At 38.9% G+C, this 14,153-nt stretch overlaps 1 protein-coding gene across 2 annotated transcripts; it reads right to left on the reverse strand.

Annotated features, from left to right (window-relative positions):
• Nucleotides 1-2,767: 2,767 nt before the first annotated feature.
• LOC149084450 (ankyrin repeat and SOCS box protein 5-like) lies at nucleotides 2,768-13,809 on the reverse strand. 2 transcript variants are annotated; one of them, XM_089234852.1, is made up of 6 exons: nucleotides 13,660-13,809; nucleotides 9,452-9,636; nucleotides 8,455-8,605; nucleotides 7,571-7,705; nucleotides 3,906-4,100; nucleotides 2,768-3,046 (listed from the first exon to the last, which is right to left on the reverse strand). In XM_089234852.1, the coding sequence occupies exons 1-6, from the start codon at nucleotides 13,691-13,693 to the stop codon at nucleotides 2,919-2,921; spliced, it is 828 nt and encodes a 275-aa protein (XP_089090978.1). In that variant the 5' UTR covers nucleotides 13,694-13,809; the 3' UTR covers nucleotides 2,768-2,918. The 2 variants fall into 2 exon arrangements, with proteins under 2 accessions (XP_089090978.1, XP_089090977.1); XM_089234851.1 differs by having other exon boundaries at nucleotides 8,443-8,605; nucleotides 13,660-13,803.
• Nucleotides 13,810-14,153: the final 344 nt, after the last annotated feature.

Genomic DNA, 14,153 nt, shown 5'->3' on the forward strand with positions numbered 1-14,153 from the left:
TATCACAAAATATACAGGAATGATGAAAAATATTCAGAATTCCAGAAAGAATTGATGAAAATTCAGAATTTATCAACCACATAACTACCACAGTGGAAATCACTAAACCTTCTAGAAATTACAACCTATTTTCAAGAAGAATATTTTTCTGCTTGCGTGAGCATGAGAAATGCTTCCCGCCCCCCCCCCAACATAAAATTAAAACCAAGGAAGAGAAAAATTCTATCATTAGATGTTATTTTTATGCTTTTCTTTTCTTTCTCACCGAGCACAACTCAGGTCTATCACCCTGGGCAATTTACTACCTAGCGAGTTGTGCCGGAAGTGTGTGTATACTTAATGGTTTTAGGGCATATTTTAGTGTTGTGTCTGATCTTTCAGTGCTGCCATCTATAGTTCAGAAGCAAAGTGCAATGACTGGATATTTGTATCGCTTGTAGGCCTGTTACTCTCTGTGGCGAGACTTTTCAATGGGGAGATCGCATTCCCACCTTGAAGTTGGAAACCACAGAAAACCAACTTCAGCCGACCACCACTGTGGCGATGATGGAATTCGAACCCGAGACCTCGCGACGTGAGTTCGTCACTCTGACCACTTGACTGTTACTTTTATGTTTTTTTTTTTTTTCAAAAGTCAGGTCTATCGCCAGAGGCAATTTACTACCTAGTGAGTTGTGCCGGAAGTATAAGTGTGTGTGTACCGAACAGTCTGAGTGCGTATCTAGTGTTGTGTATGATTTTTCAATGCTGCCATCTATATCTCAGAAGTGAAGTGAGTGATGTGTAGTGACTGAATATTTGTACTGTTTGTAGGACTGCTGCTCTCTGTGGCGAGACTTTCTAATGGGGAGATCGGCTCGCATTTGCGCCTTAAAGTTGGGAACCACAGAAAACCAACTTCAGCCGATCACCACTGTGGCGATGGTGAGGCTCGAACCCGGGTCCCCGCGATGCGAGTCCGTCACTATGACCACTCGACCACCACAGCTGCTTACTTTTATGCTGTAAGCATAACACCTCGAAGGGAAAGGAAAAACATCCTTTCTCTTCCCTTCTGTTATCAGACTTTGAACAAAGGCTGGCTCCGACCACTGGCAGTTCATTGACAGGACAGGGGAAGGAAACATTTCATCAGGGGAAGAAAACTTTACAATGGTATCTGAGATCATCAATGCTAAAATTAGAGGGTTTTAAGAACCCAAAATATTTCGGTATTGTCAAAATAAAACGGACTATTTATCTAGAATCAAGTTAGAAGAGATATCTCAGGATTTCCTTCTGCAAGGGTTAAAGAAACAATCCCATAATTAGTGGAAATTCAGAGTTTACGAAAGAAATAATCCAAGAACTATTTCCTGGATGAAAATGCAGAATTCCGGAATGGATGTCGATTCAGAATGTATAAAAGAAATAATTGCAGAATTAATGAAAATGCACAATTTATGAAAGGATGGGAAATTAATTTTGCAATTATTTTTTATGAATTTTCATAATTAATTAGTGGATAATCACAAAAAAATAAATTTTCACCAAACAGACAACACATTATTCAAGGGGTTGCAGGAAAGTAAATCGAATCGAACTGGGGTGGGGGTGGAAGTTAAGAACCACTGTTATAGAGAGATTACCATTATATCAAGAGAAGCAGTAGTTTATCATTAGAGTATAGACATTTCCGAAAAATAAGAGTTGAAAAATATTATTGTAGAGAAACTTTATCATTACATTGAGTATCGTTATAGCAAGATTTCACTGTGTCTACAACTATTTTTGGCGTTTATGGGTTAGAGGAAAAACCATGCTAGTTTGTAGCAATAAAAAATGCAACTAATCAGAAATTGTTGCGGACAAAAATTGCAACAGAGTTGTAAGACTGGTTCCCAAATATGTCTAATCTTGTGGACACCTCCTCCCCAGAGATCTTGGTGTCTGCCACGGACCCACATTTATACCAGGAGAAACTACAGCCATCTATCAGCAAGAATGCTCTCAAACGATTGAGGACATTTTATACAGTACTAAGTGAATGTGATATGATAGCAATGCCTGGACTGCCTGAACCAAAACAAAGTTCCCTACTCTTATCGAGAGATGTCACCACAAGCACAATTTCTTTCAAATCACACCATTATTGCTACTACAGTCTACAAACGTTGCAGTGGTGTTTTTGAGCATTTATTTAATATTTTTTTAAACTTAGCTTTAATTTCTTTATAATTCCAGTTTTTCCCGTGGGGTCCAGAAACCCCTAATTGGGAACCTTTGTTTTAGAGGATGGGCAATCTGTCTTATGACTATTATAACGTATATTCAATTAGAATCTCAATATGGATGGTATCAGTGTTATCCGAAAATATAACTTTAGAGAGTGATTTCACTCTTCCCCAAAATTTTACGGAGTATTTTTGTAAAATGATTTTTTTTTCTTTTTAATCAGTGAGAAATAACTATTAAAAAAAATTACTTAAAATTTGAAAAATTATTTTCACTCCTCAATGAAATTTAGAGTAAAATTGAATTTTGATGCATGATCATGCACCTAGATGTGTATTGGCAAATTCTGGATGGTATTAAATGGTATCAATTTGGGAATTTTGATACACAGATCAAGGCTTGATGCTGATTACATAAAATAATCAATTTTTCTTTCCTTTTGTATTCCACGTCAAAACTTGCGACAGAGTTAATGATATACAGCGCACCCAATTTTTCCCCCCTTCATACCAGAAAAACTGAATGCAATGAAATCGACAAAATACATCAGCAATAAAACATTTGAACATAAATTTATCTAGGTCTTAAACAGCAACATATAAATAAATAAATCACATTTCTTTTATCGTCATAATGGGGGGGGGGATAATAAATAAATAATGAAGGAGAAGAGATCGTCAACACAATCTTGTGGAATCGAATATTTACAAGTGCAACAAATATGATACGGTTTTCGTAGGAAGTCCCATATTTTCCAAACAACTTAACCGACATGGACCTACCTCTGCACGAATCACCTTCCTGCAAAGCTCCTGGAGTGATCTTGGTTGACCTGCGTGTGTAGAAACAAAGTATAATATGCATTAAGAATAGAATATCATTATATTATATAATCATGAGAAATATAAATGGGATCATTTTTCAATGATTTTGGACCAAAGAAATTAAAATTTTTGCTAAGATTATTCTGGGTATGTGGAATAACATTCTTAAACAGCACACTTGTCATTGCTGATTTTTCTGCAGCCATCTTAGCACATGAACACACCTAGGAAAAGGACCCAGTAGCCTCATGACAAGATCTGGTTGCAATTTTTGATAGTAAATGTGTAAATTGGTTGGCAGGTGTTTTCAGTGGAGGAGTGGGGGTTGCTCAGGAAAGTCTATGATGTTGTTAGAACAGTCCTGCCGCTCTGTTTTGGTAAAGAAATATAAGCAGGTGGTGTCAAAGAAGATCTGGACCAATGCTGGAAGCTGCGCATGAATATGTTGTGAACTTAACGTGAAGTTTGCTTGTATTCAATACTTGTTGTAGTGCTGGCATCTATATTTTTGAACTATGAGTGAAGTGTAATGACTGAATGCTTGTACCAGAGCAGGCCTGTTGTTAACTGTGGTGAGACTTTTTTTAAGGAGAAGATCAGCACTCACTTGCGCCTCAAATGTTAGAACATTAGAACAGTCCTAGTTTTCTGAAGTATTTTTATATCTTTTGCTATGTGAGCTAGCATGCAAAAAATGAAAAATGTCCAAAAATTCAGTTGATAGGTGCAAGGATTTAATTTAAAGTCCATTATGGGGTGCGGAAATTCAAATAATAATAAAATAATCTACAAAATCATACTGTGCATAAAATACCGTAAGGTCATCTATTTGTAGTTGAGAAAAAAAAGATATGAAGAGATACATACTTGAATATTCTATGAGTAAATCATAGAAGGGTCCATCTGAATGTGGAAGCAATTCAATGGGCAACTTATTTTGGTTGTTGCTAGCATACACATTGGCTCCATATTCCAGAAGGATCTTCCCGACCTCGTAAAAATCATTCTTGGCTGCCACATGCAGAGCTGTCTGATGAATTTTAGCTTTATCCACAGAAGCACCTGGTGACAAAAAACACAATTTATTCTAAACATGATAAAACTCTACACGATAGCAGTTATCACAGTGAAATGCCTGATATAACAATAGTCAAGGGACCAGAGAAACATATTGTTATAAAGGATTTATCGTTACAGGTGGAATATATTAACACAATCAAAAGTGGGATAAGAGAGTAATATTTTTATAGGTGATTATCGGGAAGTATGATTATCATCACATTAAATAACAGATGACATTTTGTAAGAAATCTCAGGCTTTTCTTACCCATAAACCTGTATTCAAGAGATGGTTTGCACTATTATACCTCTAAGACTGCAGCAATATGTACAGTAGGACTGCTGCAACCCAGTTGGAAAAAAAGGATGCACATGTGCATGGTTCACACACTCATAAGCACTGAAGTGAAATCTTGACGATTCTTGACGTCTTCTAAAATACAGGGTGATTCAAAAAAGATGGACCAAACTTTACGAGGTGGTAGTACACACCAAACAAAACATTTATTGTTATAGTTTACTAACCGAAAATGAAGCAATGGCTTCTAATGGTAAAATCAGTGAAGTAAAAACACTGAAATGACTTAGAAGTTACAAAATGACATATAATAACCAATAATTACAAGAATGGGTAGAAAGAATGACAGCCAATCAGTGCCATCTTAATGCACTGACTCACTCGGGGACTGCCCGGGAGCTTCATGATAATGAGATCTAGTCAAAATTTTCAAAAGTACGTAAATTGATGGTGATGGTAGGTGGGCATTTATAGCAAGCCTCTAAAAAATCACTATGCCTGGAGGACCATGATGTTTTTAAGACAGCCCTATCGCCAATCTGAATGCACATCTCATCAGCGATGGAGATATTGGCGAAATCTCGAACAGACCAGGAAAGTCACTCACTTCACCAGAAGCAGGCAAAATTCTGGCAATGAGTACCTCTTCAAATGCAAAGTATCATAGATGAAACTGTTAAGATGACCCTTACAAAAAAGTCAGATCAAGTAGATCATGGAAGTCAAACCATGGGACCATCTCACCTGATACACCAATCAGAATTAACAGAAAAGTTCAGACATCAATGTAAATTTTTTATTCCCATAATAGCAAACTGCTACATTCGCATATACTCAGTAATTTAGGTCATGAAAGCTGTGTTCTTCACTATCTGCAGAAGAGTCTAGAACCAATTATCCATTGATACTGCAACTGTATTGGATATTGGATACAATACCTGTGGTGTATTGAGAAATATGAGACACAACAAATCTGTTGTTGTAATTTTCAAACGTGAAAAAAAAACCCTCATTAGCTAGGACAATGAATTACTTCAGGGTTATAAGAGATGGGGGGAGGGGGGAATAGTAGCGGCAAATAGTTTTAGGATTGTAAAGGGGATTTCGTATACAGAAAAAGAATATTATTTCAAGGGTTCTGGAAGAAGAAAAAAGAGGTACAGAAATGTTCTCTAGAGCAGTGTTTCTCAACGGCCGCGCCCTGCCATCAGTCAAGGCAGGCCAAAAGTCAATATTTTTAGTCTACTGCAAAAGTTGTATTGCATGAAGAGCAAAAGTGGTAAACACTGTCAAAAGGGGAAAATGTTGAGAAATTGCAAAAAAATGTTTTAACAGCCCGTAGCAGTGTTCGCCAATATGCATCAAAATTCAATTTTACTCCTCCAAATTCTGTTGAGGAGCGAAAATATTCCTCAATTAATTCTTCTAATTGTTTAGGTATTTTTCCTTTAATAAACAAAACTTTTTTGATAATTTTAACAAAAATTATCAAAAAAATCTTCCAAATTATAAGTGATAATTATCAAAAAATTATCACTTTTAATTTTGAAGAGGAGTGAAATTACTCTTCTGAATTATTATTTTTTTTTTCAGATAACACTGGCCCATAGTGATGTTCACATTTGTAACCTCTTTATACACGATCTTGTGAACTACTTACAGGACTACCAGGCACTTTTCACATTGACAACAATTATTAATTGAAGCATTGATCATTTGACACTTTACTATGAGAACAGTATTTGAATTTCTTTGACACTTACAGAACTTACCCTTTTTACCCTTCATAATGTTAAAAAAAAGTGCTTTATCACTGGACAACAATAAGACTGTGTCCAATACGAAAATGTACAATTCTGAAATATTTTGACCTGCTGAACATGAATCACCATGAAGAAATTTTATCGGTTCTTGTTTCTGAGATACTGGCAGTTAAATGTTAAAAAAGTGCTTCACGAGCATTATTGTAAGGAGAAAAAATGGTAAGGACCATAGAACAACGTTACCAGGGAAAGTGGCTAACCTTGATTGATGCTGGCTTTCTACTGTTGGGCAAAGGTAAGAGATGCTCCTTATATCCAGTACAAGCATAATGTAAAATGAAATACGTATCAGACACAGATAAATAAACTATTATCCTGCAATATATTTACATTCCTATGTATTTTTATGCATTCGCATTGTTACGAAAATTACGTAAATAATCATTATTTATCATGTATTATGCCATTTTTTGCTTGTAAATAACCATTAATGCAAATCTCTGCAAATCTTGCCAAATTGAAAACAAACTTAGCAAGTCTGGCGGATTGTCAATGTCATAGTGCCAAAAGCAGTGTAAGGATTGCACGAGACCTGCTGAGATTATTCTAGAAGGTTTCATTTCCTTATATAGTGCCGCTTCTGGAGAACTAGACTTAGACATATGGGTGGGTGGTGCCACAGAATCTAGCATTGCAACCAAAGGTCTATTGTACTATCCACCCCCCCACCCAAAAAAAATAAAATCTTTAGTAGAGACCTGCAGCTGAAGCAAAGTTCAGCAGAGATCTAATAGGAATGTCTTGAAGCTCCCGTGGTTCAGTCAAATGATGACCCAAGTGCTCAAACCTATGTTAAGAAGATATTTTGCATTCACAAAAAAAGTAAATAGCTGTTTCTTCTCCGGAGAACTAAGAGCAATTTGTAGAATTTTAATCTGAAGACATAAAGTCTTATTTGTCAATAAATTTTTCTATTTATAGGTTGGGTTCCAAATTGCTGCTTGTGAATATGTGTACATAGCTGTTCCGTATAATAAATTTGTGTTGCCAGTGAAAGTGCTTCATACTTTGCCATCTCGAGTGCTTGTGAGAGATATTATCTGGAACAGTATTGTGCTTTTATATATATATTAATGTCATGCCTCTATATATTGGTGAAGTTTCTATATATTTGTGTTTTGTCTGTAGTGTTTAAATAAATTGTGTTATTATATTATGTGTATTAAACGTGCAATTTCAGAGAAAACCACACGCAATCCAGCTTTTTTATGGTCAAATTTGTGTTCAGCACATCGAATTACATATTAAATGGCAATTTCTGTTTCGAAGAGCAGATATTTTTCAAAATTTGTTGTTCAGTATTATCAATCAGCAAAAGATTAAAATCAATTAGTTACATCGGTAGCAATTACCTGCTCGTAAAAGTCTTCGGACACAAGCCAGACTGTTCATCAGGGTTGCAGCATGAAGAGGTGTACCGTAATGGCAATCATTCACATTAAGCTGAGCGCCAGCTGCAATTAGGATCACCACACATTCTTCACTACCTGCAAAATAATGAAACATTTCAGTCTAATCTGGTCATCCCGAGAAATCTATAGGATGGATTAACAGAAAATTAATAATAAAAAGTATTTTATTAGTACAGTGGGGCTGTCTTCACATATGGCCTCCAGCCCACCAAAGCACAGAGCCCCCCCCCCCCCATTCATAAGAAGCAACATGATGAGATCTAGTACCCTTGACTACTACTTATCTGCACATGCACTTCCTACACATTCCTCTGTGAAATTTCTAATGTATCGGTACATGCCAGAATGTGCATTCTGAGTATATGTGTGGTCCCCTAAAGCATTTATGTTGTGGAAGTTGTGTGTGTTCTTGCAGGTGCCGCCATCTGTCTTCTATATTTTGAAGTGAAGATGGTAAATGCTTGAATTTTAATGTAAGTGTCACGTTGTAGGTCCGCCTGCTCTTTGCCGGAAAAACTTTTACCCTTCACTCTTGAGAATAAGTATGCAAATTCGAGGGCTGGTATTTTCTGCATGTTGGGAGGGAGGGCGAGATAATATGCAAAACTCAACCTCGCTGGGTCAATCTGTAGCAAGTAGACATTTAGAGTAGGGGATCAGCTGAAACCAATTTCAGTAATCCAAGTGGCAAAATATGGGAATTACAGCGTATTTAAACCTTCAGATAACATTCCACGCAATCGTGCAAAATGCATAATTCAATCATCTAAAAAATAACAATTTTCTTTTAATCAACGAATAGAATTTACTACCATCATTACTACCATTTAAGCAAGCCTCATGTAGCGGAGTGCTTAATACCAAAGGAGGGTTCACGTCAGCACCGTTTGCCATCAGAAGTTTTACACATTCGACATCACCACTAGCACATGCATCGCACAGTGGAGTTCCTCCATCAATGCTCATCGCATTGACCTACAGAAAAAAAAGAGTGAATATTAGAATCTTTTACTTTGGTGAATTAGAGCTGTGTTATCTCATAATGACCGCTTTAATCAAACCTAGAAATACTAACATACACTGAAATTTTAAATAGTATGTTGATAACGTCCACAGGCGGAGATTTATTTGAAAGGCTGGGGGGGGGGGAAGAAACCATGATGATTATGTCAATTTATATGTATGACATTATATCAGTCGACTCTGCCATTGATGCTGGGGGGGCCCCAGGCCCGTAGCCAGAAATTTCGTTCGGGGGGGGGGACCAAAGTGATAGAACAATAGATTTGACCATCTTTTCCCTTTTTTTGGTCATTTTCTCACATTTCACTTGGGACCAGACCCCAAGTCCCTCCCTACGGCCTTGGGGGGGGGCATATTTCAGCTCATGGTAACATCACGTAGCTAGCTTTCGATATTTGTTGCCATTTGTATTGTATAATGAATGCACATGACATTTAAACTATAATAAATAAATAAAATAAATTGGCATAATATTAAACTAATATAAATATAATAATATATAATATATAGTATATAATATAGTATATAATATATAGTATATAAAAATATATAGTATATAATAATACATAATATTAAACTAATATTATGCCAATTGGCTTGGGCAGTGCACGAGAGAGGTTGGGAAGAATGTAGTGGTTGTAGGGTAGAGGTTGGGAAGAATGTAGTTTTGACATTGGCAGCATCAATGTGTTTCTACTACATGTGAAGACTACTGCGACATATATGAGGCACTACCATGTTGAGTAGCAGCCTGTTCAGGTTATCCAATGGACCAAGACACCCACCACAGCTACTTACAGATGCTCCATATTTTATGAGTATTTCAGCACAACGGACTCCTCGCCGAATACATGCCACATGCAGAGCTGTCATGCCATCGTAATCTGCTTGATTCGGAGTATATCCTCGTTTTAACAGATGCACCAAACTTTCGGTGTCACCACTGCTGACAGCCTTGTGCAACGGGTATGGATGAAGACATTCTAAATTTTTTTAAAAAAATCAATTAAATCTTTACGCCATTAGTATACATTTTTAGCAATGCATATCATACACACTATACTCCTAGATTGTATTTAAGACGATCATAAGAAATGTTCAAATGAGATTTCTATAAGCAAACCTGAATCCCAAGGAATGGGCGATTGGAGGAAATCGACACTCCAGAGAGTTGAGTAATATCGGGGGAAATTTTTCTGTCCTATAAAAATACAGGATGGGTCGAAATAAATTACACAATAAGCCATCTCTGACACATCACCCTGTACCCATGCTTGCTTCTGATCCATTTACAGCTGAAGATATCTGCGTCAATTCTATGCAAAGCTGCCTGCCTCCCCTTCATTGACAATTGAAGATATCTGCCTTCGCTTCATTCGCAACTATGTGCCGAAGATATTTGCTTCAGCTTCATTTGCAGCTGAAGATGCCTGCATCTCACTTCATTCACAGCTAAAGATGCCTGCCTTGGTTTCATTCAAAGCTAAAGATATCTGCATTCACTCCACTTGCAATTGAAGATGTTTGTCCCATTGGGCTGAGTAATTTTGTGGGACACCTTAATGTATACAAACCTATCAATTCAAACATGTTCAAAAATTGTAGGAAACAAATCACATTAACCTTTCCTCCCAGAATGGGGGGGATGGGGGTAGTAATGCTCCCTAGCCTTCACTTCACACCAACTTTAAAGTCAAACACAATTTTCGCCACAGAGAGCAACAGGCCAGGCATGCGCAGAGATACGGGGGGGGGGCCCTGAGCATCAAAGGTGAAGTTGACAGATCTAATGCATATGTATAGATGAATCGACATCATCATCATCTCCCCCTCCCAGCAATAATGACCATGCCCCCCCCCCCAGACTTCCAAGTCTATCTCCACCTATGAGGCCAGGCCTACAACAGTACAAATCTGCAATCATTACACTTAACTCACAGTTCCAAAAAATAGATGGCAGCACTATAACAAGCATTACACAGAAACGAACTCCATGTTAGGTTCCAAGCACGGATAGTATACACACATTCCAGCACGTACCAATTCGTTAGAAGTTCTGCAGAGAAATATGGACGAGGTGCATGTGAGTTAGTGGTATTCACCAGCATTATTTAAACTATAGTCGCAATTTTTGGATGGGAGATCAACACGGATTGGTTTTAAAAACCTGAATTAAACCAATTCGTGTTGATCTTCTAACCAAAAATTGTGACTATAGTTGAAACCATGTTGGTGAATACCACCCTTAGTAGGCTTCACTTCATCACCATCATGCAATATCTCCCCCCCCCCCACGCCAGCCATTCAAGTCTATCTCTTGCTGTCCTTGTAGGTCTATGTGTGTTATGTGTATATTCAATTAATATACATTACTTTCAGTCTAACTTACATAATTACGTGTGAGGTAACTAGGATTCCATCTGAGGGGGAAGCATTAGAAGTGTCTTGGACCTGTGTGTCGCTTCATTTGACTTTTTATAGGCAGGCATGGATCAATAATGATGTGTTGGGAGGGATGATTCTCAGAATCTTTTGTTTTCCACACTATAAATTCACTATAGAGGGGCCCATGAAAAGTCTAGGCTGGGGGCCTGCCAAAGAATCCAGTCTATGAGGAGGGCCCTCAAAGCAAGGGCCCCCCTTTGCTTCAAGACAGAGAAATTATCCCATATTAATCCATCTGGGGGGAATAGGAGGGGCAATCGTTCCTATAACCCCCCACCACCACCACCACTAAATTCCTTGCCTGAGTGAAAGCGGACTAAGACTGAAGCTAAGGCAGATACCTTCAATAAAGCAGACTCAGAGATTTCCAGCTTTGAATGAAGCAAAGGCAGACATCTTCAGCCATGAAAGAAGTGGAGGCTGGTGCTGTCTTAACTAACATATGGGCTTACCCAGGAATGTCCCAGGGGGGGGGGGGGGAACAAGTGCAGAGGGGGCTTCGTCAAAATTAGATCTGGTTAAAAAATGGACACAGCATAGTACACATATAGCATACAGTCTTGTATAGTATAGTTACATGTCTTGCCAGGTAGGGGTTTCAGAAAAATCAGGGGCCCAGGGGCTCCAGGATGCTCCTAATCCTAGAATACTAACTAAGAAAAGGCTGATAAAAACTGCATGTTAACTGCCTATATCATAGGTTCCCAACCTTTTCGTCCCATTGCCCCTTCTTCAGAAAATTTTTTTCTTCCATCGCCCCCAACGCAATCTAACCCATAGGATCCCCCTATGCTATACCCAACATATCCAATCCCCTAACACAGGGGGTGTTAACGCCCACGTTGGTAATCACTGGCCTATATCGTCTCTGAGACATAGAGTTAGTATTCTAGAGTTAAGATGGCCCTGGTGGAGGAAAGCACCTTCAGCTACGAATGAAACTGAGATAGATAGCTTAAGCTCTGAATAAAGCAAAGGCAGACATTTTCAGCTTTGAATGGAGTGAAGGCAGACATCTTTAGCTGCAAATGAAGTAAGGCACACATCTTCAGCTGCGAATGAAGCAGAGACCATGCCCCCACAAGGGTGGGCTAACAGCAGTGTCGTCTTAACACATGGGCTTGGGGGGGGGGGGCCCTAAAAAAATGAGAAGTTGTTGTTTTTCAGAATTGTTCAGGTAGGGCCTCAAGAAAGCACTTGGCAAAGGGCCCATGATGCTCTTAAGATGGCCCTGGCTAACAGAGCTCTAGCTTAGAATGATTCTCACTATCTTTTGATTTTCTGCATTGGATTATATGGGGGGCATGTGAAAAATCTAGGCTGGGGGCCCGCCAAAGATACTAGCCATGGGTGGAGATACAAGGGGGGGGGGCATTGCCCCCCCAGCGTCAAAGGTGGAGTCGACTGATCTAATGTATATATAAATTGAGATCATCATCATTGTGCCCCCACAGCAATAATGACCGTGCCCCCCTCCCCCCAGACTTCTAAATCTAACTCTGCCAGTGATCCCAGCCTGGAGGTGGGGGGGCTCCCTGCTTCTAGATGTGGAGTTTTCATGCAGATATCTTAAACTGTAAATAAAGCAGAGGCAGACATTTTCAGCTTTGAATGGAATGAAGACACACACACACACACATCTTCAGCTACAAATGAAGCAGAAATCTTTAGCTGCAAATGAAGTGAAGGCAGGCATCTTCAGCTGCGAATGAAGTGAAGGCAAGCATCTTCAGCTGCGAATGAAGTGAAGGCAGGCATCTTCAGCTGCGAATGAAGCAAAGACAGACAACATCTTCAAGCTTCGAATGGAGTGAAGACATGCATCTTCAGAGCAAATCATCACACATCATCACACAAATGAAGTAGAAATATTTAGCTGCAAAAGGGGTGAAGGCAAGCATCTTCAGCTGCGAATGAAGTGAAGGCAGGCATCTTCAGCTGCGAATGAAGCAAAGACAGACAACATCTTCAAGCTTCGAATGGAGTGAAGACATGCATCTTCAGAGCAAATCATCACACATCATCACACAAATGAAGTAGAAATATTTAGCTGCAAATGGGGTGAAGGCAGGCATCTTCAGCTGCGAATGGAGTGGAGGCAAGCAGATCCACAGGGTCATGTCCATGAGAAGTGACTTAACTGGGATCTGCATTGGACCATCCTGTATTTTAAAAGTCAGACAAACTTCATCATATTAAAATAGACTCTTCTGAGGGGGGTGATGCAACACCACCCTGGAAATCCCGGGCCGTAACTAGGCTGGGCAACCGGGCCGCTGAATGGTGGGGGGGGGGCACACAAAAATGTACTTATTTTGCATAATTATAGCCCTTTCAAAAAGCCCCCCCCAAGAAAAACTTTTCCCCGGAGCTCTGAGAAGGCACGCTACAGCCCTGTGGAAATGAAAATTAATGGAATCCCCATTAATTTTCATTCCATTGTACGAACCCGGATAAATTTTTACAAAAATGAATGTCTCATTGATGGTTAGGAAATAAATACGAAACTAAAATTTCATGTTAAAATAATAACATGGATGATGGTCTCCACAGAAACTTACCGTGCGTTAATTTTTCTCCGGGATCTTCATCCATTTTTGAAATTAATTAATTCGTTTAATTATCGTTTAAATTTGTCAACACCGATTAGGAAAAAAACCACCGGGAATCCATCGCGTCAAAAAATACGCAGTGCTAAGAAAAACATAAACAAACTGTTTGACGCGAACGTGCTGCCATCTCTTTAGCCTATAAAGAATCTATAACTGAATCTATTATTATTATTATTATTTTTTAATCTGGTACTGCAGGGTTTGTTGAATTTTTATTTTAAGCTCATACACATGAGGTTCCTGCAGTGCCGTCTTAAGGCATGGGCCCATCAGGGCACGGCTCGTGGGACCTCAAGAGAAAAGGGGCCTCACAAAAGTTAGATCTGGTTGAAATTTCCGAGAATTTGCCTGGTAGGGCCCATAGGCGGAGATAGACTTGGAAGTCTGGGGGAGGCACGGTTATTAATGCTGGGGGGGGGGCGGCACGATGATGATGATGGCAA

This window comes from Pholcus phalangioides, unplaced genomic scaffold (assembly GCF_987345545.1).
Source record: "Pholcus phalangioides strain wild (caught in Gottingen) unplaced genomic scaffold, Ppha-v1.0 ptg000008l_1, whole genome shotgun sequence".
NCBI classification, from domain to species: Eukaryota; Metazoa; Arthropoda; class Arachnida; order Araneae; family Pholcidae; genus Pholcus; species Pholcus phalangioides.

Coding starts and splice junctions, on each gene's coding strand:
- LOC149084450 (XM_089234851.1), bottom strand. CDS start 13,693: ATGGATGAAGATCCCGGAGAAAAATTAACGCACG. Junction 4,101..7,570: donor CCGAAGACTTTTACGAGCAG/GTAATTGCTACC, acceptor TTTTGTCACCAG/GTGCTTCTGTGGATAAAGCT. Junction 3,047..3,905: donor TTTACTCATAGAATATTCAA/GTATGTATCTCT, acceptor CTACACACGCAG/GTCAACCAAGATCACTCCAG.